Source organism: Chenopodium album, chromosome 11 (assembly GCF_948465745.1).
Source record: "Chenopodium album chromosome 11, dcCheAlbu1.1, whole genome shotgun sequence".
In the NCBI taxonomy this organism is placed as follows: domain Eukaryota; kingdom Viridiplantae; phylum Streptophyta; class Magnoliopsida; order Caryophyllales; family Amaranthaceae; genus Chenopodium; species Chenopodium album.
Window position 1 is genome coordinate 20,652,235 of NC_137844.1, and position 27,356 is coordinate 20,679,590.

The following is a 27,356-nucleotide window of genomic DNA, read 5'->3' on the forward strand; positions in this document are numbered from 1 at the left end:
ATTCCTGCGAGAATTAGAAAACTATCCTTTAAGTTTTCGTGTAATTTCTTTAGTTCTTATTAAAATCCGAAAATCCAATGTTATTATAGCTTGCGAGCCTTGTGAGAGTCTTGAGAGATCCACATCATTTTTGAATTTATATATTGTATTGACCAACATAATAAAAGAATGTGTCAACTAATTGAACAAAGGAAATATATTATCACTACTTATAAATCACAAAAACAATCAAACATAAGTGTGTGAGTTGTGCTAAAGTTAAATCGTGTTCTCTAGAGAAAATATTGAAATTTTTAGTTAAAAATTAATTAAACAATCAGAAATAGATTTATGACCTGAAAAATAACCAAAAAGTTAGTTGGGAGGTTAGTTTTCTTTTCAACCTTTGCCTCTCTAAGAAGAGAAACCCTTTTGAAGTATTCTCAATTCTCATATAATGATTCTCCATTATTATTCCAATCCTCTTCTTCCACCCCACTACTTTTATTTATTTTCTCTCTCCTCAACCAATTAAGTTAACCAAAAATGTTTAAAGTTTGATGGAGCAGTTGAACCTTCCTCATTTTTTTCTTTCTTGTATACTATACCAAAAAAGAGTCAGCAAGAATTATTATTCATCACTTGTTCTTCAATCTTTTCCACAATTTCAAAAAACCAACTTTAATTATTAACACACTTATTTCTTTTCACTTGATGTTAAAACAATCTTTACAATTTCACTCCCCCTTTTAAGCCATTTTATTTGACCTCTTTCAAAAAAAAATAAGCTTAAACAAACAAAACAATGATGGCAGTGAACATGATAACAGACGGGGACTCGAGCAGCGCTTGCTCGAGCCCCCGGATATCGTTTTCGCACGACTTCTCGGAAACAAATTTAACCCAAACCCAACAAGAAATTGATGTTGCTAGACTAGATATGTCACTCTTATCAGCAAACCAAAACTCTGAAGATTTCGACTTCTGTGTTACAGCAGCTTTTTCTGAGACTGATAATTCTCCTGCTGATGAACTGTTTTTTAATGGTGTGATCATCCCTATTCAGATGAAAGAAAAGCTCAACTCTATCAACAAAGACGAGGAGATAACTTCGACGACAACTGCAACTTTGGTACGCCAAGAAAAGACTCAATCAAAGTCTTTTTGGAGGTTCAACAGAAGCAGCAGTCTAAACTGTGAAAATTTCAGTAATAAGAGAAGTTCCTCTGTTTGGTCACTGCCTCTTCTTTCGAGAAGCAAATCAACTGGATCGTCGTCTCATGATATTGTTAAACAATCTCAAAAAAACCCGGGCTCCAATAATGGTAAGACCATGAATAACAATAATAATCAGAATCTGAAATTTTCTTCGAATTCCTGTCAGAAGCCGCCATTGAGGAAGAGTGGTTCAGGAGGTAGTGGATCACATGGTAATGGTGTTAGAAATTGTGCTTCTTTGAACGTTCCACCGCCGTATATTACTAAAGGTACATCAGATCTTTTGGGTTTTGGTTCTTTCTTTCGAAATGGTTCTAGAGAAAAGAAGAGCAAGAAATGAGCAGTGTTTTTTTTTTTTTCTGAATGTCATTTCTTGTTTATTGTACAGTACTAGTTATAGTCTTTGTCATGTAATCGCGGTGTTACTAATCTTGTTCTTTTGTTGAAAACGGGATTCTTTAATACTGTAATGTTATATAGGATGTCCATGAAGGGACATTAGATGATAGTATTATATTGTTGGGTTGAATAGAACCATTTGTTTTAAGTTACAACGAGAAAGGTTAGGGGATTCTTCTCTCAAGAGTTGAGTGAACCCTATTGCCTTATTTATTTTTACATGAACATGTACATGAAACATGTCAAGAGCCATCATCAATATGATTTGGCGAATGCATGAGCAATATTTTTGTCACACTTCAGAATTCTGATACCATCTAAACAGGTAACATCCATGGAGGAATTTGAGGTTACATTCTCAACTAATTGTTGGTGAACTTATTTTTTATGATTGTTGGTTATAACTGTTGAACCATTCTTTTTGCTGAAGAAATATTAGTATGTTGGATTATATTTTTGTAAGTATATTTGACTTTTGAGCTGTTATCTTAAGCGTCATTACTTTTTAGATGCACTGCTATTGTATATAATGATACTCCCTCTATGGCATAAAATAATTGTCTCATTGCATTTTATGAGTCAAAATTTAAAAATTTTGATCACAAATTCTCACTAACTAGTAACAAGAAATAATATATAGTCATGTCATCATATGAGATTTTGTTATGATATAATATAATGTCTAATATTCATAATTTTTACACAATACTGTGAAAAAGTCAAATGAGACAATCTTTAAGAGACAAAGGGAGTTGGAATTATGAATATATATTGTAACAAATTTTATAGTCAACAAAACACAATTAAAGCATAACACAAGAAAAAATGTTACATTGATGGATTGCCAAACTAGAAAACATTTCGTGTTACGACAATTACTACTTTTTTACACTCTCACATGATATCTCCCTAAGAAACAATAACATTTAAAACCAATCTACTAAGAGTAACAAATAAGGAATAAGCATATATCTTCTGCCTTTAGTGGGTTTGCTTCATCTTTCATCTTATCCGGCTAAAGTGTACGGTTCACAACTATCATGAACACAGGCCAAGACATCCTTGTAATCTCTAGAGATTGTGAACGAATCGTAAACTTTACCATCACTACTTTTCTTATACTCAAACTTCAGACTTGAATAGTTAAATGCTGTGAGCTTAACAAACCCGAAATCCTGATCTCTGTAGATACTCCACGTAGTTTTTATCGGGCTAAATTCATTTAGATGGGATCCGCCACCACCAGCAACAACATGAATGGTACCGTTCACCACGCCTGAGAAGTGAGAGCTCCCCTCTTTCACACATTGGTTCTGAATACACATACACACAAAGGCAATAACAGTTAAATTGTAACCTTCTCTGTTACTAGTTAAGGTTATTAACAAAGGTAATATATAGCCAGCTATTTTGGATGACTTGTTATAAAATACGGTCAATTTCATAGGGACGTACAGACTATGGAGTACAAAATATTCAAATTAAAAGGGACCTGGTAAACAGGGCAAGTCCTCTCATAATTATGAACATGGCCCCAAAATGCAAGATCAACTTTGTACTTTTGCCACAGTTTTTGTAGGTCATCTCTGCCCATTGGCTCATCAAATGACCCTTCCATACCAAACCATTTATTCGAGGAGTAACCAAGTGGGCGATGACCAGCAAATATTAACCAAGGTTGTTTATGTCTATTTGCTGATGCAAGGCATTCTTCAAGGAACTTGTATTGTTCACTACCTGCCCTCCAATCATGCTCAGTGTCAGCGATGCAGAAATGAAACATTCCATAATCTGCTGAGTACCTGTTCATAAGAAGTTTGTTAACTACCTCTTATTTTTATAACTTGCATAGAACATATATCCAACATAAGAAGAAATGGAATACAGCAGAGATTGTTGACATAGCAAAAAGTTTTCCTACCAAAACTTAGCTCGGTTCTTGGCAGGGACGTAGAATGTTGTTTCAGCAGGGACACCACATTCACCACCAGAGTCATTGTATATATAAAAAGATCCTGAATCTGGTGCATCACGCTCATGATTACCACTGGACAGTATCATCATTGATATGGAATATGATCAGCCTATCACTGAGAATAAATATGAAATAAACAGCTAAAAACATATGGAATACAAACCTTGCAACCATGAAGGGTTTAACTGAGGCAATAGGCTCAACTTGTGCAGTAAATTGGTCCCATTGTGAGATATATCCATTGGCGTACGGCAAATCTCCTATAAGGAAAACTGCATCAATGTTGTCGATATCTTTAACGAGTTGATCTGTAGTATTCAGCGCTCCTGGTTGATAGTCAGCATACTCATTTGATCCATCTCGTTCACCCTTCAATTGTAATTAAAAATACAAAATGTCATCCTGCTGTTTTAAGTAATCTACTACTGTAGTAAAATTTTTCAAGATTAAGTGCTTGCTTTAGGTTATGGTTAACGAATGCATTTTTATGCCATAAGCCCATAACCATTCCCTTGATTCAATATCTTATGAGAAACAAGCTTCAACGCTTTACGGTGTGTTTGGATAGAAGGAAATGGAAGGAAAAGAAGGGGAGGGAAATGGAGAGATGTGATATCTTTCATTTGGATAACAAATGAGGAAGTAAGGGAATTGGAGGGGAAAGAAATGGAGGGATTAAATTGTAAGAAATTGATCCCTCGAGATTTGGAAGGAAAACTCAACATTCTTTTTTCCCCTCCCTTACCCTCCTCTCCTCTTCTCCTCCCTCCCCTTCTTTTCCTTCCTCTTATGTTATCCAAACACACTGTTAGGATGTCATATTACTTAATAAACCTTGATATATATTTTTTGTATGATCAATAACTTTCAGTATCAAAAAGTGTTGTACCTTCCCCATGTCACCGAATATTACAACACGTTGTAAAGAGCTTTCTCCAGGAAATGGGGGTGATTTAAATTTATATTTCTTGCTCCAAACGTAGGAACCATCTGGTAATTTATGACCCAATCTATAAGAATACCTGGAGAGTAACCAATGATGACAAGTCAATTATAAGCCTACATTTGATTATGTTACATTACTGTAATACAAGTGTGGGTAGATAGTTTTGGATTCCTACATCGTGTTTGGCCATAATTCTTTCAAATAGCTAGTGTGTATAAATCCAGGATCCCGCCAACTGTTCGTGCAGGTGGAGCTTCACAAGTCACAATAGCCAAACAACTCAATAAGTCATTAAGTCACTGACAAACTTTCTGAATTAGCAAGGTTGTTCATGATCAATTAACCATGAAATCTTTTTGAGTGAGACAAACTACCATACAATAAAAAATGATATCAAATGGAAAGACAAAGCATACCACACATTTGGTTGCGAGCATATGTAAAGGTTCCTGCAGGTGATTGAGTGGCAGCTCCATCCAAAGCCCCCCACTCAACAAATGGAACCGCTTCACCTATGTTGTAACCACTTGTCCATGTCACTGTCATCTGTAAAATGACAAAGTACAACATCAATAAATCATGTTCATAAAACACTAAATCTTTCTTTTAAAAACTCTAAGAGTCTTAAGTTTAACTGTTAGATTTTTCTCTTTAGGTCTGACACTTTTTTCAGAACAATAGATTTTTCCTTCTTTTCAAGTTGAACCATATTTACCATTTACCAAAAACCACAAATTTTAATATATAACCCAGAAACATAAAGAGAAACTCACCACATCCCAAGTTTCTCCCATAGCAATTCGAGGATAAAGGGGGGCTTTTGGGTTCGGAAAAACAGATATAGGGTCTGAAACTGCCACCAGTTTTGGCTAATATCACCAAACAAATAAAGCATTAGTACCATAGTATACTCGATAACAAGAAATGAAGGGTTAATTCTTCTGCTTTTTAATTGATAAACTTACATTAGACAGGCCGCCAGAAAATAATGCAAAGGAAAAATCTGCTCGTTGATTAATCAACTGGAACTTCAACTCAGCTTTTCCACTGTTGAGATAGTTTGTATTCGAATAGTTTGCATATTTGTACTAATTGTCATCAAAACTCAAACGATATAAGTTTCCACTACAATTTGAAGTCCATATCTTAAATTAAAAGCCTTTCAAGCTATGCTAACCTTGATAGGAGCTGTGCATATAATTGGGTCCTCAACTCTGTCATTACCAACTTCTTTGCAGTCTGTAGATGCACTGAACATAAAAGAATTAAAAGAAAAATGTAAGAAATGTCCACCCTTTTTAAATTTTGACAGGAAGAACACAAACTCCACTGAATCTTAAAAAAGTATTGACACAAAACTCAGAATCTGATTAGCTAGTTAAGAAAATAACAATGGTTCACTATCATTGGTGATTATTATTTATCAATTATCATCTCTTTATTACTGTTTAAAAAATTCATTTCAAGACATATATGTTCAAATGAATTCTGAAAGGTGACTGTCACTCATTTCCAAATTCCCAATGCAGCACCTCGGCTGAGTCCCTTGGGTGATCATCAATAGCGGCCTGAACTTTTTTCTGAGCAATGTGTGTTGTTACTATCTAGGACAAAAAGGAAGAGATGATTTGTGCCTTGTGTAAGACATTCCGGATTGAATGGACGTCTGAGGTAACAGATAGACCATAGTGGGCTAGTGGCCAAAGTGGCTATGGAGCTAGCAATTGAAAAGAAGTGCACTAAGGTAGCTTTTCGCGAGTAAAGCTCAAATTGTGACCACATCTCTTCAAGTTTCAAATCATCAAGGTGTCCATACTCAGTTGTTGGTTCAATGTCTAGCTAAAAAAGCATCTCATATAACTTCCCAACAAATTATAACTTCTTTTTGTTTTATTGAAAAATTTGTCTCCTAAAAAATTCAACCACTGTATTGTAATGGTTTACAAATGCACTTTAGCTTTACATATTTATCCTAGTGTGCCTAAAACTTTCCCATGTTCGTCTATTTTAACTCTTAACAAATAAATCTTGTTTGCATATATTTTAGGTATATTATCAGTGCCTTAAGGTGCAGCACTTTGGTGCTTTCCTCGTCTGGAGTCGTCTTCCAGTGGCACACAGCCCCTCTAGATAGGGAGTTAGTCAATATCGTAACAAAAATCAGTTTAATATATATAAAAAAAATGGACATAGAGTTGCATATACTTTGTAAGACTGAGACATAAATGCGGACATATAACCATACTTGAACTTAGCAGGAGAGAAAACTCCGACCCAATCATCAGAAGACGGATTGTCAGACATAAGAGTTACAGTTACTGGGCGAACATTGTCATCATCCTGTAGAAATATTCAAATTAGCACCACAGTCCACTGCAATATAGTATCACGATTTAGTACAAGTTATTCTTGGTAAAATGTACTAGTACTAGTTTTTAAGCAAACTCTTCATTTCTATTTACCTCTATGTCTTGAATCATTGACTTAGTTGTACCAAATAGCTTTGAGTCCTCATCTCCCTATACAAAGTTTTTATAATATCATGATTAAACAATAAAATTAAAAATTTATCAAGATTATGATTATTAATTTGTCCTGAAGTTTGAAAAAAGGCGATGTAAATTAATGCATGTACATTATAAGGCGAGTTCTCTTAAACGCCTTATAAAGCTACCCCTTCATTATCATATAAAGAGACGCTAACAATAGTCTCATTTCATTGAACCATTCATATTTTCACGGGTTTAAAATCAGTTTTATAAATTACCTTAGAAGGCAGACGAATGGTAGAAACATGAACATACGCCTTGTCATGCACAGCAAATTTAGTATCAAGAATGTTAATTTGAGAGAGTGGTTGCACACCATCACCATTTACATGTTTGTGACGATGACCCAAAGTGTTGCTAGGCCACTTACGAAAAAGATGGTTTGTAGAAAAATAAATTTCAACAATCCATAATACTTACCCATTTTTTTTGGGATTTTTTATGTAATATGGTTTTTCTCCTAGGATAAGGGGACGTCTATAAATACTTAAGGTACAATAATTGAGAGAATTTCATACGAGATAAATCAATATTACTGTATTATATGATTTTCTGACATAAATTCATGGTGCGAAGATTTATTCATAATTTAACGATTAAATTAATTCAATCATTTGAATTGGGCTAATTTGTTAATAATTAATTTAACTGACCGATTCTAAAATTCACGTGGGTGTGGATAGGTATATATCGTTGTCCTTTGATGTTACGGTAAATGCGTGTTTCACGATTCACTTTTTACTAAATAAATAATATTATAGCATGATGATTGTTATGCGGTTAGAAAAAATACAAAATGTTACGGAGTAATTGTAAAGAAATTATCCAAGATGCCTGTACCTTTCGACTCACGAGGCCCGGTTGAAATACATTAACGTTATTTTTGTTCTACTGTCCTGGTAGTAGTTGCAGCTGCAGGCGAATTGCCAAATTGGAAAAAAGAATTAAAATGTTAACATCCAGATTGATTTAGGCATGATTTGACAATAACTAATGGGTAGGATTTAGTGGTTTGACCAAGTCAAACACTATGAAATGATAGTACTTGTAATTTGAGTATGCTAAGAAGTAACAACCATTAGCGCAACTGTTTTTACCTGAATAAGGCCTTGGCCATTCAATAAGATCTTATGGGTTGTTAATCACCAATACTAGAGTGATTGGCTTACAAAGTGATACGGAGTATAAAGTTAGAATTAAACCATGATAACATGTTGATGACTTGATTCTTAATAAATAATAACATGTGTTTAGTTTAATGCTAAAATCGATCAAACACCCCCCCCCCTCAAAAAAAAAAAAAAAATACTGATTGAAATATGGTCCAAAATCAATCAATCAAAGTCTTAATCCTATAAGTAAAGTCTGCTAAACCATAGTTATTATTCGGTATAGTCATCCACAAAAATCTTGTTCCTCCATTCTTTACATTAAAATACCTCATTCTTCCGCAAATCTATATACTTCATACCCTTCGTAATTCTTTCCAACCAAGTCATTTTCGGTCTCCCTTTACCTCATTTAACCTCTTCATGATCCTACTCTCTTTGTACGGGTTTAAGAAAGGAATTAAGATAGCTTCAATTTGTATAAAACCATATTAAACCCATATCCCATCCATAACTAGAAAAGGAATACAATTTCTCTATCAATGAAGTTTGGGCCTTCAAGTAATTGTAACAGTTGTAAGTTTTAAGTGTCGATTTTCAATTTTTTTTTTTTTTTTTTTTTTTTCTTTTTTTCCCCCACATAAAGCTAAAAGCACACAAAAACTCTTGTGGTTAAATATTCCTCGTGTTTATAATAGGAACAGCTTGTAGCATACATGAACTATTCATATGATAAAAATCTGAAAAATGTAACTAAGCCTAAATAAGTGCAACTATTGTACAAACCTTACAGTAAGAACTCCTCTCCAACAAAGCTTAATTACATACCATTGGAGTCCATGGATTTAGTTAGGTTAATTTACAGTGTCATAATGGAAATCAGATATTTCTGCAAGTTCTTCAAGCGTCTTTTCTCCACTAATTACCTACAAAAAGGGTATACATATAAGCTACAATTTACATAGATAAGTTGCTCGCTGAGATGTGAAAACATTCATTAGAATAATGTTGAGTCGAAGATTGTTGATTGCGCATAATGTGCAACAAAGTGGATAAAATTTGAAATGCCTACAAGAACTGCACAGCAAACAAAAAAACCTCACTGTTTTTTCTTGCCTACAAAAGTACAAATTGCTTCTTTACTACATCATGCTAAATGAAAGTAGGGTAAAAGGAATAGCTGAAGTTAAAGATTAAAGAAAGCCTTTAAGAATTTAAGCCCACTTTGAGTGCACAATGGGAAGGAAAAATAAAAACATGAAAGCTACAGCAAAATCAAAACTTTACGATGAAATCAGCTGCAAGCACAGTAGACTCACCTCGCCGTTAATGAGCCAAGTAGGAAATCCTTCAATTCCAACATCACTACAAACTGAAGCAATCTTAATTCCTTTCTTAACACCATCAGGGAAGCACTCCACATAATCTAACAGCTCCATTGCCTCACGTCCAAACATCTATAAACAGGGAATCATATTGAATTTGTTATCCTGCTGAACAAAAGGGTTGCTTACCAAAGCATTGAAAATAAATTTTCACCATAATGAAACCACATCATGACACTTAACAGGAATTCAAAATAGCTACTTTGATGAGAATGCAATTGGTGTAATGTGCAGTACGTGCCATGAATATTTCACAAAGGTACAAATTAAGCTCTATATTACATAAACCTAACAAACTCATTATAGTAAAATATGATTAAAAATTCACTACTACAACTGTTTCACAGATTAGATTTGGCAGAGGTGCCTATTTAAAAACAGTTTCAAGACCTGGTGTGTACTTCAGAGATATCACAAAACTACATCATATATAAATAACCATGAAAGACTGATACATTATCTTAAATAGCCATTGACACGTCACTTTTGTGTAATAACTTTGACGTGTGTCCAAGACAGAGTAACATAGCCTACTGATGAATTTGCTGATTTTAAAGAGAACCATGCAATAAATAAAAAGGGATTGGAAGCAACTGAATAGAATGGTAAAACCCATCATACAGAAGTTAGATTTTTTGAATGGTGGTGAATCTTCTCCGCAGATTTTTGGAGTTAATAAGCAAGAGCCCTGTGATTTCTAAAGCTTCAGCATTTAATACTTTTGATTGAACACTTGCTGAAGGGGTGTTTCTTTGATATTCCCATCCACTCCACGAGCTTTTACATGAGTTAGGTAGATGAATTATAGCATAACCATGATCACAGAAGATTAGGCAGATATGCCATATCGAAAGATTCTAGATGTTAACCTTACTACAAATGCATGCATAGAAAGGGTCAAGGCAAACTTCAGCAATAGGGATCCTTTTAAGCCATTTTGTGATTTAGTGCACCTTGGTGACTTAAACAAATTAATGGTGAAGAAGTTCAAATGAGGAAATAGCATTAGGCAACACTCATTATCTCATCCCCTCCAAAGAATACCTCCCCGCCACCCCTTCCCCACCAAAACTCAAACTTACACAATAACACAAGCAAAATAACACCAAGCTACATTGATCCTGTCATAGACTAGGGCATTGAACAATTGAAGATCCAAATACTATTCTAATCTCACTATAAAGCCAATTAGGAGTAATCTTGACAATAGTGGAGATGTTGTATGCAAAATAGCTTATAACAAGGGCACCAATTTACCAAAAACAAGCAAGTAAAATAAGAAGATAGACCATGCCCAACAGAGATAGCCATACAGCAAAAAAATATCCTAATGAAAAAACCTGACTATCAGATAGCTAGGATCAACCAAATTGAAATTCTATAGGTATGTCCAGTGTTTGAAAAAGCGCGCCTAAGGCACGCCTAGGCAATGAGGCGCAAGAAAATAGGGGGTAAGCGCTTTTTTTTTGGCCTGAGTGAGGCGATTCTGATAAGGAGCACATAAGCGCTGAGGCGCAAGGCAATAAGGGGTAAGTGCTTTTTTTGGCCTGGGCGAGGCGGTTTTAATAAGGCGCACCAAAAGCGCCCGTGGCGCACCTAAAGCAATTTTCTGCCAAATTTTTTAACTGTTTATATAGTGCACCTTACTTCAAAGAGGCGCACTGAGGCGCGCCTTGAGCTTTTTATATACATTGGGTACGCCACACATGCACAAAAAGATGCAGAATTATCATGACACGATTTTTTTTATTTCATTAGCTTTGCACTATCAGTTTAGTTGTGACTTGTGAGTGATTACCTGTTTTTGTTCTTGACAGTGTGAACACCAAAAAGCCCCATACATTTTTGCCCCTGTAGATTTGAGATGTTTTGCAAGTGAAACTGCATATGGACTTGATGCTGAAGTAATCTCTGTTGTATAATAAGGGAATTCCATGACTTCTGATCTGTTCAGTGAAATAAAAAAGAAACACAACTTCAATTAGTGACTCATCAATTGTTAGGAGTTCCAACCCCATATAGGTCACCATCAAACAACAAACAGTACAGAAATATATTCGAGATCAACATATGCATAGCAAATTAACAATGATAACACAATAATTAAAATGGCAGAAGGTCTCTTGCACAATTACACCCAAACTTGTATTATTAATCAAACCAGTATCAATAATACAAAGTTAAAAAAAAATAAAAAATAAAAATAATAATAATAATACAAAGTTACAAACATCCATACATTTGATGTATCACCTTTAATTCACCCTAACTCTGGTGTCCCACCTTGAGCCACTTCAATATTGGTGTCTCTCTCTAGAGAACCCCCCCCCCCCCCAACACACACACACTAGATCTTATTCACAATACAAACAATGAGCCTATAAATCCTTGTATTATGACTCCTAACTTCTCAACCTACTCCCTTTACATCTTTGCAAAATTAAAATCTCCTAAAATAATTTCCTAACAAACTCCCTTGGATATCATGTATGTTTACAAGAAATTCAGCATAATGCAAACTCAATGTTGATTTGGATCTTGCCCACATAGCACATGTGGTTCCACCAAATAAGATCACTACCCAACCTAATGCGCAACACACAAAACATCCCATGATTTCCATCGTTACTGCAAACAGCTGCCCCAACTTTATCTCACTTCTTGCACCAACCCATAGCCACACATCACTTCATACCATATTCGCGCAGTTAATTGAGGGACGACCCAAGGGGGACACAATCATGTACTTATCATACAATGCCAAGCTATGGTGGGCCCACTACACAAAATTTAAGTTGAGATGACCAATATAGATACATAAGAGGAGGTCAAGATTGAACTCAAGGACCAAATCATTTATCTTGAATCCCTAAATTCACCACTTAAATGAAGATACAAAAGATCCAACACAAGGGCTTCTTTCACAAATCACAACTATGTGAAAGAATACTAGCTTGGAGGTTGGATAATTGAGACTTACAAAATGTGGTTATTCATCGTCATCTATAGATTGAAATAATAAGTTAAACATAAGATTCTTAGATAGAAACCATATGACTCTAGAGATTAGTGAAATACTCCTTTGAAAAGGCCATAGCTTATTAAAGAAGTGCCTACGACGAAAGTCTGAGGAATAGCTTATGTGTATCATTAAACTAGGTGATAAAAGAAAAAGTGGAGAAGCTAACGCTCAAAGGCTCATGTCGTCCTTTTTCCACAACAATATGAGAATCGAAATTAAGCATGTTTCTTTGAAATATTTAGGTTGCACAACAACATATTATGCCAATGCCTATGCCTACACAAATGGTAGGAGTGCAAACAGAAAGGAAAGAAACAATATTTTGACTAAAAGTCACAAAGAAATCAAACAAACGAATTGACCTATGGTAAAGACAAGGAATTGGATAAAACGGGTGACATCTATAAATGTATGCAATGAGCAAAGAAGCTCCTAAGACAAAAGAGTCCTCCAATGAGTTAATGTATGTTGACCTTGTTGTAAATGAGCGAAACACTTGTGCCATGGTGGACAGATGAGCAACTCACTTCTTCAGTGGCGGCGTTAATGACTTTGGAACCAAGAAAGAAAGGCACTAACATGAAGTCAATCAACTAAAAAGCCAAGATGATGAAGTTGGTTGACTGGAAAGAGAAAAAAAAATTCACCGTAGTTCACAAGGAATATTTGATTGGATTTTCGGTTGGAGTTGGTTAGAGTTGTCTTTCTCCAAGTTATGTTTTTTTTTTTTTAGAAAAAAAAGGTATCATCAATGGGTGTTATGCAAGGACAAACAAGTACAACCAGCTCGCTAAAAGTTGGCTCTCCGGAGATGTATGAAAGCACAATGGAACCAAAGAAGCTTGCTCACCAACAAGAAAGAAGCCACCATAATTAAGATGACTTTTATGACCGCAAAAAACAAAGACACAAATCTAAGATTCCATGATAATTGGATAAAATCTTCACTTCCTCTTTATAATTCTCGTAAATTGATGAGGTTGTAGACTTTTTAAGTGGGGGAGGATGGTGGAATCCACCCTCCTTTATTGCTTTCCTTTATGTATTCTTTATGAATTTTAAGGCTTTATAGGCATACTTTATGGGTACCTCCATGATGTAAATCAGGGCTCATATGTTCAAATAAGTTCATCTAATATAATTTCGGCTAATATAAGTTTAACTTATGAAGATAATACATGGCTAATATAAGTTAATATAAGTTTGGCTCATATGCTACACTCACCAATTTTCTTAAATTTGTACAAGTAGAAAATGTAGATCATATGGAAAAGGAGAAAGTATTTCCAAAATAAAGCACTTTTAGAGTTTAGATAGTGAGGATTAATGATTGGGATCTAAGCCACCAATCTTAATCCCCCTTTCCCATTTGTAGCTCATACAATATCCTTACGTCGTCTCTCCCTCTCTTGTCGCCAATAAGCAAGAGTGGAGTGAACCACATGATTCAAGGGGTAAAGGCAATTACACAAACCCTAACCATTTAGCTCTCATCAACACCACTAACATATTAATTGTTTCTTTGAAAATATAAAATTACCACCAAAAAAAAAGTAAAAATAATAAAGATAATTTATGCCAATAGTTTAACAAAAATCAATATATATAAGTCATGTTATATATAATCCTACCGATTCAAAACAAAAAATACAAATAATCCCACTGCACGATGATTGGGATGCTTTAGATTACCAAGTCTTTAAGAAAACCATCATATGTGCAAAAGTCGCAATAATTTGCATGACTGAATGTCATAGGCTTGGATACCATACATCCCCATGCAAAGAAGTCATTGGAAACTGGAAACATGAGTACATGACGTAGATCCAGCATGTTTCGGTAAAACCTTTGTGTGGAGATAATAGACCATGGGTCCAGCCCAGAGCCCAAGACAAACAAAAATCGTTTCCAGGGTAAGCCTAGCTGAATATATACTACATATCTTATGTGAGTCATTTAAAATCTTTTCTGACTTGCCCCGAAAAATAACAAACACATGACAAAAGCATCTACAAACATTTTCAAAGCCTCGGGTCTTAGGTCTTGAGTAAGATATCATTCAATATTTGAATGTATTTACCTTGGTGATATTGGAGGTAGTGAATTGTATGTGGTGTTTAGTATTCCAAGCACAATAGCAGCTGTACATAATGGCAGAGAGACAACTTTTTGTAGCTCTTTCAGTCCAAAATCCTGTAATACATAGCCATTAATAATTGCTAAAAAAATATGGTAGTGCATTATTATATTTAAAATATTAATCATAAGAGGAGGGACTAACTTTTAAAATGATGAAAAACAAACTAAATGACAATGTAGCAGATGCCAAACAATATGAACATGAAGCTCCTTCAAGTCTAGTAGCTAGAGTGTACAGAAAGTAAGCACTGGCAGCTGCCATGGAAACAGAGACAGGAAGTAGAAGTAGACGCCCATCACTTTGATTGATTTTGAGAGGCACATTCCACCCTCCTAACTTCAAACCAAGGAGAAAGATAAGTCCATAGGCAGTCATGCCGATTAATGGAAGAGGAACACCTGGCAAATGCAAAAGGAGGATCATAAACACCTGCAGAGATATTAAAATTGATACTCAGGTCAACAATAAATTCTTCAGCATCAGTTATAATATATCCATTTTTTTAGGGGAAAAATACAGAAAATCTCAGGGAAAATGACAAGAGTTCTGTGATACACGGCATACACTTCAAAGGAGGGGAAGCAAAACACATGTGAATTATATAAAATATTCTTACAAGATCTCTAGTGTTTAAGCAAGGCCGGTGAAGCCCAATGACAGAGACAGAACATTCCACACCAAATAAATCCTACTAAAGAGCTTAATAATTGTGCCCAAAGAGGGTTTGTAATATGAAGCAAATGCTATAAATATACAAGGTGTGGTCATCCTGCCATCTTAAAATTTTATATGATGTTAATATTTGATATGAAGATTTTTGCTCTCTATTATTGCAGTTTTATGTACTTAACGAGTTTACGAGGCTGAATATCTCAGTAACAACATGGTTTTCAGCCTCTATTTCTTTATACTCACAAACTGTATCCACTGGGGGAAAAATAATCAATGATGGTTAATGCATGAGACACGAAATTAGGCCACAATTCTGTAGATAGAGAGCAATGCCTATATATTTTACATGCCAACTCTGAATACATCACCAACGATTATACCAAATTATTTTAACAGTTTATGTAAAGTAATTTTAATTTGCCACTTACAAAATGTCCAGATAAACAAAGCAACTTATTGAGGAGAAAAAGAAGGGGAAGAAGGAATTGTAATCAAACAAGACCTAACCAACTATTATTCCATGATTTCCATCCAACTTTTTTTTAAGTTAAATAAGAAGTTTTAAAAACCCCATGAACCAATTGCAAGAACTAGGAGAGACGATCATTTTCTAGGAAGGCATTCTCCCAACTAGTATCCATGAATCACGAATCTTCATAAACAAACAGTCAAACCAAGTATCGCCACTGCCTCTGGTTTTCTTAGGTAAGAAATACATAACTCTTGCTTTGATGTCAGCCATGATACACTTGAGAATTACATCAGGCATGACCAATTTACAAGAGCAGTATAACGTGCTACTACTTCTGGATTGGGTTTGCTGGTAAATAAGAATGTTAGATGACAAATAAACCCACTTCCTGCTTTTTTGCGTTTACTAATCTTCCTAAACCTAACAACTAATATAAAACCTAAATCAACCAGCACTTTTTTTTAAGGGAAGGGGAAATCATCCATCACTCCATCAGTAACAATTAAGCATCTTGAAACAATCACATAGATAGAAACAGATTGCTAAATTAGATCACTAATATGCATCTTCAACTTGAAACAATAAATTTCAGGCACTCAAATCACCATTCAATTAAATTCTCAATCTAACAAAGTTAGTTCAACAAACCAAAATAATAATTTAAAATTGCCCAAAAAACAAAATTGTGTATTGAAAGTTAAGCATTACCTAAAATCATAGCATAATCACTATTAAGAACATCACTGCAAGACCCACCACCAACAGGGCAAAATGGCTCAGTATTGGAGACCTTAAGATAAGTCAAGTAAGCAGTTTCCAGGAACCCCAATCCTCCAAGTCCTGCACACCAATTATATGTAGAAATGCTCGGCGATGGCGGCGACGAAGAAGACGATGAAACTTGCATCCCCTCTTCATCTTCAGACTTCTCGGTGTCTCGAATTGGGCCTGGAATGCACATCGCCGGAAGTAGAACAACCCCATATCTTGAATTTCCCTGAAAATGGAGAAAAAGTTATTGAATCGACAAAAGAGCAAGAAACAAAAAGAGAAGATTAGTTGATCCAATGGAGAAGTAGGGAATAAAGAGAGAGTTTACCTTGAATTTGAGGAGAGAAGGAAAGGATAGAGGGGAAGAGAAAAGGGGTTTTGGAGGGAGAGATAGATGGAGTGGAGATGATGAACTCAGCATCATAGCTTTCATCTGATGAGTTTGCTTCAATAGTGCAAAATTGAAATGATTTGCACCGCAAATATGAAATGAGTAATGTTTTATTAGCAAAGAAATTGAAGTGAAAGTCTCTCCTTGTGATTTGTTCTTGATGAGGTGAAGGTCTTGACCGATCCACACTAAATTTATTAGGAAAATTGGGTTCAATAATCTCAACTTTGGCCTATTTATTTTAAATAACTAGATTAGTGTCGTGTGATGCACGGATTTAACAAAAAAAATTAATTTTGCTTGAATGAAAGTTGTATATTATTGAAATAGTTTTAAAATCAATACGTAACTTACTACAACAATAATAATAATGATAATGTTTGATAATCTAGTTCTTAATTCAATGGTACATACGAAGTGAAAAAGTAAAACAAATCAAATAGGGATGTGATATGGTAAAATGAGATTAATAGAGGAAATGGAGTTTAGTTGATAGTCAAAGTGATCTTGCAATTTTTTGGAGAAAAGAAAATAGTTACATTAATTTATTTTTCCCAATACAATGTAAAATGCATCTCATTAAATATTAAATGCATCTCATTAAATAAAAAATGCATCTCATCATATAAAAAAAAAACATGATTATCCAAAAAAATGATGACCAAATAGGAAATCGATCATATTATACAAATATTCTTTTAAAAGATTTTGTCAAGAAAAGATACGAATTATAATATTTAGAATAAAATTTTAGTTAAATGTGTATATATAGAATATATAAGAAAACCAATAATAACAAATCATATTATATAAATATTCTCTAAAGCGTTTTTGGTAAGAGAAAATGGAAGATGGTTTTGGAGAGAAAATGACACCACCAAGAAATGACACGTGTCATTCTTGGTGTCTGTTTTAGTATTATGTTATTGATTCCAATTTTGAATTACCAGCAAACAACAAAAGAGGAACGAGTTCCCTCTGGATTTTCTCCTTGGGAGGGTTTTTTGGTTCACTCTAGGGTTTTTTCCTTGAGAGGGTTTTTCTAGCCTCCATTGCTAGATTTTCTGTACTTTTTTTTTGAAGGTTTTCCTTCAAATTTCTCTTTCTCTCTTTCTCTTCCATCTTTTTTCTTCTGATCTCAATTGCAAATTTTTGTAGGGGCTTCTACCGGTGGTAAGCCCCAAAAATCTTTTTAACTGCTTTCAATAAAGGATCATATCTGTATGGCAATGTTTATTCTATTAGGTTTAATTTATTAGTTTGTTCGTCTACCAAAGATTGAAGATTTAGGGTTTCACAATCTCCAAAAGTATCTAGAAGACCATATGAGTTTTTTCACCCAAACAATTATTCATCCGTGGATGTCAACCCGATTTAGTGTTAACTCACAGATTGTATTGTTTCAGATGAAGATTTTTATAAAGGCGATCGTTGATCGAATCTGCGATATAACTAGTTCTAAGGTGAATTGTATTTGTGTTGGAATTTTAGATTTCCTCGAAATTGTTTGTAAGTGCCGTTTGGCTATCTTTCATTAGTGAAATCCTTTACTTCTTGTCAAAAAAAAAAAAAAAAAAAAAAAAAAAAAAAAAAAAAAGAGTAAACTCAATTTTGGGTTTTTGCTTTTATTAGTTTCAAATTACCGATAACCTATTAAACAGGCAATTTTTTTTAAGTTTAATAGGCACGTGTCAGAACGTGATTGATCAAATATTTTAAAAAAAAAAAAAAAAAAAAAACTAGCAAGCCACCTCCAGCATGGCTGCCTTACCCACGAACTAGCCCCCCTCCTATCCCCGACACCAAAATGGCCTCAAAACCGCCCTTCTCCCCTTCCCAAACACCGAAACCCTACTCCCTCCCCTTCCCCTTCCCCTTCCTCCTCCCCAGCCCCAAAACCCTAATAGAGTTGGTGTCAGTGTCGAAGATAGGGAAAGGGAGTAGGGTTTCGAGGCTAGAGAAGGGGATGGGATAGGGTTTTTGGGCTAGAGAAAGTGATTTTAGGGATTGAGAAGAGTAGGGGGTGGGAGGAGGTTGATTTCGGGGTGTTGGGGGCTATTTCAAGGGTGGTGGTGGTGGTTTTGGAAGTGGGCTGGGGATGGTGGTTATGGAGGACGAGGAGGGACAACGACAAGGATGGGGGAAGGCAGCAGGTTGACGGGGTTGGGCTTGACACCGACAGAGAATGGGTTAAACGGGGCTGCCTGAGGGACGTGAGGAAGGAGGGGTGGGGTGGGAGGTGGACATAGGTGGGCTGTTTTTTTTTTTTTTTTTTGTGTGTTCAAGGTAATATGTTATATAACCATGAAAACTGTTTGGGACCAATAAAAATACCCCCCTAAAGTTGAGATTATTCAATAATAATCCAAAGTTATGATTTTTTTTTAAAGCAAATGGGCTAAAGTTGGGATTATTAAAACCAGTTTTTCTAATTTATTATAAACCTAATAATTTTTTTCTCCTACCTCTTTTCTCATACCACCAACGATGTCGCCTCCGCCTCCTTTTTCGCTCCTTCATTCTTTTGACTTACGACTCACTTCCTTCACTGCTTCCGAAACCTTCTCACCCCCTTCACCGCCAATCTCCTTCACCACCAGGCCACCAACGCTACCGCCTCCTTCTATTTCTTAAACTATTATCATTTGAGATTCAATAAGCACAAAGAGATCCAAATTTCATTTGGCTACTTTCTTGCCTATAACTCATGTAATCAAGTAAATAAATGAATAATCACCTCAACCGTATCAATAATGCATATTTATAAGTTTCTAATTCTAATACTAGAAACAAGTTCTCTTTCTTAGGATTCTATTACTGAGGTTCAGTTGCACAAAAAGATCCAAAATGTTGTTCACTTGGCTACTTTCTTGCCTATAACTCATGCAATCAATTAAATGAATGAATAATTACCTTAAACATGTCAATAACGCATATATATAATTTTTTAACACTTGAACCAAGTTCAAGTTCTACTTCTAAGGATTCTATCATTTAAGGTTTAATTACACAAAAATATTCAAAATTAGATCACTTGGCTACTTTCTTGCCTATAACTCATGTAATCAAGTAAATGAATAAATAATCACTTCAACACATGTTATTCATGTCAAAACAAAAAAAAAAAACAAAAAACAAAAAAAAAATGTCATTCAAGCATATTTATAAGTTTTTTACACTTGAAACTAGTTATATTTCTAAATTTCTATGGTTTGAGCTTCAATATGCACAAAAGAGTCGCAAAATGAGCTTACTTGGCTATGTATGTTGCATTGTTGCCTCATCCAAACATGACTTAAAAATATTAATTCAACTCAAACATGTCCTTTATGTATAGTTATAAATTTATAACAATTCACTACTACAAAAAAGGGCTAACTAACCACTCATAGGGCACCATTTAAATCACTTGCAAGGTTTCTTAGATAAAGAAACCAAATATCTGAGAAATATGGTTTCTTAGAAAAAGAATAAGAAACCACTTGTTAAAAATTATGATGTCTTAGACTAAGTCAAAGCGAATGAATCTAGACAAGGGATCAAAGATACCATATTTTGTGAAAACTGGTTTCTAAGTGATTCTAACTAGCTGGCTCCCACTGTCCCACATTCAATCCTCTTCTTTAAAATTAGAATAAAAAAAGTCTCAACTTCATTTCACTTTTTTCTTTTCAGCCACAAAGTATCAGATCTAGGGTTCCTATCTAGATTCCACTTTCATTCCATCTTGCGAAACTATTTCCGCCGGAAAATGACTTCTTCCATTTTCTCACTTCCACGAAACTCAAAACCTCGAGACTATTGTAAAATCCACCTTCCCGAAACTGAAATAAAACCTCTACACGTTTGTAGATGGCATCGTTTGTCCATAATCTCACTGTTTTGTTCGTCGAGATTTAGAGCAGCGATGATGATTGACAACCGATTTTAATAAAAATCGGTGCGGCATGGGTTTAGCGTGAGAAGGGTTTAAGTGCGTGGGTTTCTCGCTCCTCGGCTCCTCGCAAACTAATTTTGGACTAGCTAATGTTTCTGGAAATGGCATTTCATCTTTAATTTTATAAAAGGTGACAATTAAATGTGAGTACATTGATTGATACTCTGTAACAAGATTTCTCTTACTTTGATTTGCAACAGTTTTATATGTTGCTTATTAATTTGGGATTTTAGATGATGGTATTCGAAAAAATTAGTCAAATATATGAACATTCATTTTTATTTGCCTATTTTCGAATTAATTTTGTTTAACCAGTGTTGATTGAGGTTTATTTTGATTTTCAGATTATTAATGAAAAAAGTTGGAAAATCTAAAAGTGGTTGTTGGGGAATTGAAGGTCAAAGGACGGAGTGGTGGTGTTGCTGGAAGAATGAGGAGCAGAGTGTCGTCGGCCATTATCTTACTTCTGTTCATCTTCAAATTATATCCATACTTATTATTATAATTTGTCTATCATTATGTTAGATTTTTTTTAGTTATATTTATTAATTATGTTCAGTGGTTGATTTTCTATCATTATGTTTGATGTTTTTATATCATACTTTAATTTTTTTGTTATGAGGATTAAAAACCTTACTATAGATTGTATATATAGTTTGTAATTTACTGTTTCGTGACATTCATTAGGCTTTTAGTTTCAAAAGTATCGAATTAAAGAAAATTTGAATTTCATTTAAGTGAAATAATCACCAATTTGTTAGTTTATTTGTCAAAATTATAATAGATTCTGTATAATTTGGATCAAATCTATGCACGAATATATCATTATAGGCATCATTATTAATGTAAAAATATACATTAAAAAATATAAATCTAAGAAACCGTAAATGTTACAAAGCTGATGTCTTATGCTTTAGTGCTTCACTAAGAAACCACACATCAAACAAAACTAGTTTCTTATCTTCCTATTTCAAGTACAAAAACAAAGACCTAAGAAACCATATTTCTTTCAAGTCTGGTTCCTATGTTTAATTTAAGAAACCAAACGAAATGTGTGGTTTCTTATTCTAAGAGACCACTGAGATAACCATATTATTCATGGTTTCTTAGGCCTATTTAATATGGTTTTTAGCCAATTTTTGTAGTAGTGATTGAACAGAGTTATATTTCGTAAATTTCTATCATTTCAGGTTCAACATACACACAAAGATTGGAAAATGAGCTTACTTGGTTACTTTATTCAATTACTTCACATATTTAAGTAAATGAATGAAATTTCCTTTAAAAAACACTACAAGAAAATTGATTTTTGGCAACAAGTTTTTACAACAAAAAGAAATGTTGTTGCTAAAAAATGTTATTTAGCAACAATAATTAGTTGGTCGCTACTAAAATATGTTGCAGTAAAACAAATTTTATTTTCCCTCTACAATTTTCAAGAGGCGGGTTTGCGAAAATAGAGAGTCTTTTTTAGCAACAACTGTTTTGTTGTGGTATATAAAGATAATTTATCCCTACAACACATAATTGTTGCGTTAAAATTTTAATTATTGACAACGAAATGTGTTGTTGCGGAAGATAATTTTATAATAAAAAAAAATAGATTAAGCGCAATATAGGATACCATATGAAGTTCAATATGAAGTTTCTAGAGCATATTTAGATCTACTTTTCTGAGACACCCCTTACCCACAAAAAAAACTCCATTTTTGCGGCCAACCATGATGGGTATCCGAAGATCCAAGTTTCCCGATATTCGAGGCAGCAACATTACATTTTTTATTCAAACTCTCGTTGATTTAAAGCTAAGGTATCTCATGATTTTTTTCCCCTAATCTGTGAAAATTTAGATTGACGGTTCAATCTTTGTTGTTTATGGGTACAGTGGATTCTTTCGAAATGTTGAGCATAAGTAGTTTTCCTCATGTTTTTCCTGTTTATATTAGTTAATTGAGAGAATATTAGGTATGTTCGTCGAATACATGGTATGGTGAAATTAGGGTTTTTCATTTGAATTAGACATAAAATTATGATTTTTTTTTTTTTTTTAAAATTCTGTCCATGAATTTCATTCATTATAATTCGAATATTTTTCTCTCTTAAGTAATTCATTTAAATTTTTTCTACTAGGACCTTCAATAACTGATAAAATCTTAAAGATTTTTCAAAAGGTATGGCTTCTAATTTTTACTCCTAATTTATGGTCATCTCTAATTTACCGGTACTTGAACTAATTAATTTGTTAGATCTACAATTTGTGTGGGTGTAAATGATGAGTGTTTGATGGTTTTTATTTTTTCATGGAATAGTAGTTGCATCTTCAATTTTGTTGTTATTAGCTGTGTATTATGCTTGTTGATGTAGTTTACGCAATCAAGGAACTTTGGTGGCATTTGAAGTTTGTTAGCAATGATTTGGGCTTTTCTTCCTCATTATTCCTTCATTCTCTAGTTAAACATTTCAATTGAGATATGAAAATAGTATCTTTGGCACGAAAATGAGTTATACATTTATCATCTAATTTTTTGCATTATTGCTATATGAACAGGCCTTTATAGTGGGAAAGACAACACATGAGCAGATATGATGAAGTAAAGGTATGAATACTGACATATAAGTGTTAGTTAATTCTTACAAGCTAGAGATTTCCTTAAGTGTATTGATTTCATATCCTGTTGGTTGTTTTTATTTTTACTATTAAATATTTGAGTAAATTTTGAGTTTATAACATACTCTTAAACAATCAAGTTGTATGTATATTTTTGTGTATTGGAAATAACATTATATTAGTTATGCATCGATCCTTTTATATGAGCAAGCCAAGATAAATTAGATCGACATTCCCGGTAGATATTTTGAGTTAAGGGTTATACACACCCATCATCATATAAGTGAACTTATTTGAGCAAAAATAAGGTATTGAGATCATAAGCACACTTATTCAAATTTATAATCTAAACTATATTTAGTATGTTGATTTGATCGTGTCTCTTGTTTGTTGGATATAAAATAAGGATCTGTGTCTAATCTTTTTTTCCATCTTGCCAATTTGAGTTAATGACAATAGATATGAAGAAATTTCTATGGCTTTCATTTTAAACTACTATGTTGTCCTAGTAGTTCTTAAAGGCTATTATGGTTATTATAAGTGCATTAATAGGCTATTGGTTGTTATATACAATGTAGTCCACATGTAACTCCTTTTAATTCATTTATATTAGTTTGAGATGCATTACTTTTTTTTTTTTTTTTTTTTTTATCTAGATTGTGGATGGTGAAAGTATTCACCCAAGTATTACTAAACTATTTTAGGACATTATCTTTCTCTTATATTTCATTTGGCTAAATACTTTCAGGTGCACAACTATTCTTGACTACCATCAATTGATGATACTATGATAGCATATGTTATTTACAAATAAGTTTGCCAATATAGTTTTGTGTACTTACTTTTGATGCAATTATTGTTAATCTTTACCACCTATAGCTTACATCTATGTTTTTATTATCAAAGCAACATATGAAGTACATTAATAATTTATATGTTCTATATAATATGAGTGAACTTTTTTAGTAGGTTCCTGTTTGTGTTATGACTTCAATTAATCGTACATTATCAGTGAAATTCTAGGTCTTTATATATTTTGTAATTCGATCTTAAGGATATATATAGTTTTTTTATTGTTTTTATTTTATATTTTTTCATATTAATTTTTTTCCTTTCGGGTTTGAATGTAATGATGAGAATGATACTGGATGAAAAATCTAGCAAAAAGGATTTTGTGTTGTAGATAAATATTTATTTTCTTATATTTTGGACTATGTTATAGTAATTTTAGTGTATATATTGGTATATTCAGAATTATGTATGTATGATTCTATATAATAAATTTATATATTCCAATTATTTTGGCTATTTTTATTCATCTAAACTTGTGTGATTTAAAATAATATCACTTTTGTTGCAAGTATCTATGAATAAGCACTAAAAAACAAAAAACAAAATAGTAGATTCTTTACTAAATTAGTATTATTTATAACAATTTTTATTGTTGTGAAAAATGAGAGTCAGCTTCCAAATATTTTTGACAACAATATGGTTGTTGCGATAAAACATTTTTGACAACAAAAAAATTTGTAACCAAAAACCATCAATTTCGCAACAATCTTTGTTGTTGCAATAATAGTGGGGGTATAGCAACAACCCATTTTCTCCAAAGTAAAAGTTGTTGCCAAAAAGGCATTTTTGACAACGAAAAAATTCGTTGCAGATACCTTTAGTAACGGCATCTGTCATAACAATGCAAAGTCATTGCCAAATATACAAAGTTGTTGCCAAAGAAATTTTTGGCAACGACTTCTATCGTTACTAAAAATCGATTTTCTTGTAGTGAAAATAAATAAAAAAATAAATAAAAATGAATTAATAATCACCGCAAACATGTCATTCATGCATATTTATAAGTTTCTACAACTTCAAACAAGTTTTACAAAAATTGAAATATAATTCTACTTCTTTTGTTCCACAAAAATTGCAACAATATCATATTAGGAAGTTTTACCAATATTATTACAACATTTCCTTGATTGCACAAGTTTTAATTTTCCTCTTTCGCTCTCCTCATTACATGGGGCTAGGATGTCAATGGGGCGGGTCGGGTCGGATGTTGGCTTTCCCTTCCCCATCCCCACCTAACATTATCATCCCCATCTCCGTGACGGGTCCAAAATTCATCCCTATCCACGCCTTGGCGGGTACAATCCCAAAACCATCCCCGCCGCACCCCCCCACTTGGATATCCACCTCCACCTAATCCCCACTTAAGACCCGCCTAATCCCCACCTTTCAAATACCACTATATTATATCATAATGATAAAAAATAAAAATAAAATAAAATAAAAAACATTGTTAAGTTACACATATTATTTTTTGTTTATAATTTAAATCTATTACAAATTATTATACTTTTAGTATACTATTTTACTTCATTTATATTTGAAATAGTAAAAAAAAAAAAAAGTATATACTTATATGTAATAATATATATGGATATGGGTATGAGGCGGATACAAAGTTGGGCGGGTGGGTATGAAGTGGGGATGGGGCGGGTATGAAGTGGGGCGGGGCGGGTATGAAGTGGGGATGGGACGGGTACAACTTAAAATCCACCCCCGCCCCATCACCCATGGCGGGTATGATTTTCATCCCTATCCCCGCCCCACCACCCGCCAAACCGGGACCCATCCCCGCCCCATTGACATCCCTACATGAGGCCCTATTTTTATTTCTCTTTATCTCTCTCCACTTCTTAAAATTCGTGTTATATCCCCCATATTGTAATATTTTGGGAAACAGAGGAAGTATCATTATTTGAGGTTCAAAATGTACTAAAGGAATAAAAATGAGTTCACTTACCTATATTTCATGTGTTCTACCAAATGAATGAATAATCACTTCAAACATATCATATATGCTATATTGGAAGTTTCTAACACTTGAAACAAGTTTTATTTATTATATTAATTTGTTTTGAGGTTAAACATGCTAAAAAAAAGTACAAAAATAACCAAATGGATGCAACAACAGTTCAAACATGTTATATATGCATCAATATAAGTTTCTAACACGTCAAACAAGTTCCATTTCAAGAATTTCTATGATTGAGGTTCAAATGTTCTAAAGGATCAAATATGAGCTCACTTGGCTACATTCTTACCTATATGTCACATATTTAAGCAAATGAATGCAAAAAACTTCTCATACATGTCATATATTCATCATTCTAAGTTGTAAGCACTTGAAACAAGTTTATTTCTTATCTTTCATTGTTTTGACTTTTGAGGTTAAACATGCTAAAAAAGAGCAAAATTGACCTCACTTGGCTACTTTCATGACTATATTACATGCTTTTCAACCAAATGAATGCAAAAACACTATAGACATGTCATATACGTATCATTATAACTTATAAACATTTAAAACAAGTTTATTTCTTATAACCTATAAACATTTGAGATTAACATGCTTGAAAAGTGCGGAAATGACCTCACGTTCAACCAAATGAATGAAACAACACTTCAATTCAAACATGTAATTTATAACACGTCAAACATGTTCAAATTCAAGAATTTTTATGATTCGTGGTTCAATGTGGTTCAATTTCTACTATTACTACTACCGAGAATCTTATAATCGATTTTTATCGCTCATTTTTGTGACTTTTTAAACACCAAAAATTAAAATTATTATTTTGGCCAAAATCTTTTAAAAAAAAAGCTTGATAGTATAGCAAAAATGATTAGACTTTTCAACACATACCCATATCCGACAAAATTTTGAACAAATCGGACTAATATAGACCCTGCCTAAATTTTGATCTCACACACATT

General features: G+C 33.6%; 2 protein-coding genes and 1 pseudogene across 2 annotated transcripts; 1 reads left to right on the forward strand and 2 right to left on the reverse strand.

The window, feature by feature from the left end:
- Nucleotides 1–787: 787 nt before the first annotated feature.
- On the forward strand, nt 788–1,537 carry LOC145566436 (uncharacterized). The gene has a single exon (XM_081625858.1). It carries the CDS (start codon nt 788–790, stop codon nt 1,535–1,537), a length of 750 nt encoding a protein of 249 aa, XP_081481984.1.
- A 1,039-nt stretch (nt 1,538–2,576) lies between these two features.
- Nucleotides 2,577–8,565, reverse strand: LOC145566437 (nucleotide pyrophosphatase/phosphodiesterase-like; annotated as a pseudogene).
- A 235-nt stretch (nt 8,566–8,800) lies between these two features.
- LOC145568719 (thiol-disulfide oxidoreductase LTO1-like) lies at nt 8,801–17,133 on the reverse strand. The gene is made up of 7 exons (XM_081628138.1): nt 16,966–17,133; nt 16,575–16,863; nt 14,864–15,120; nt 14,663–14,775; nt 11,359–11,506; nt 9,495–9,632; nt 8,801–9,101 (listed from the first exon to the last, which is right to left on the reverse strand). The coding sequence occupies exons 1-7, from the start codon at nt 17,068–17,070 to the stop codon at nt 9,030–9,032; spliced, it is 1,122 nt and encodes a 373-aa protein (XP_081484264.1). The 5' UTR covers nt 17,071–17,133; the 3' UTR covers nt 8,801–9,029.
- Nucleotides 17,134–27,356: the final 10,223 nt, after the last annotated feature.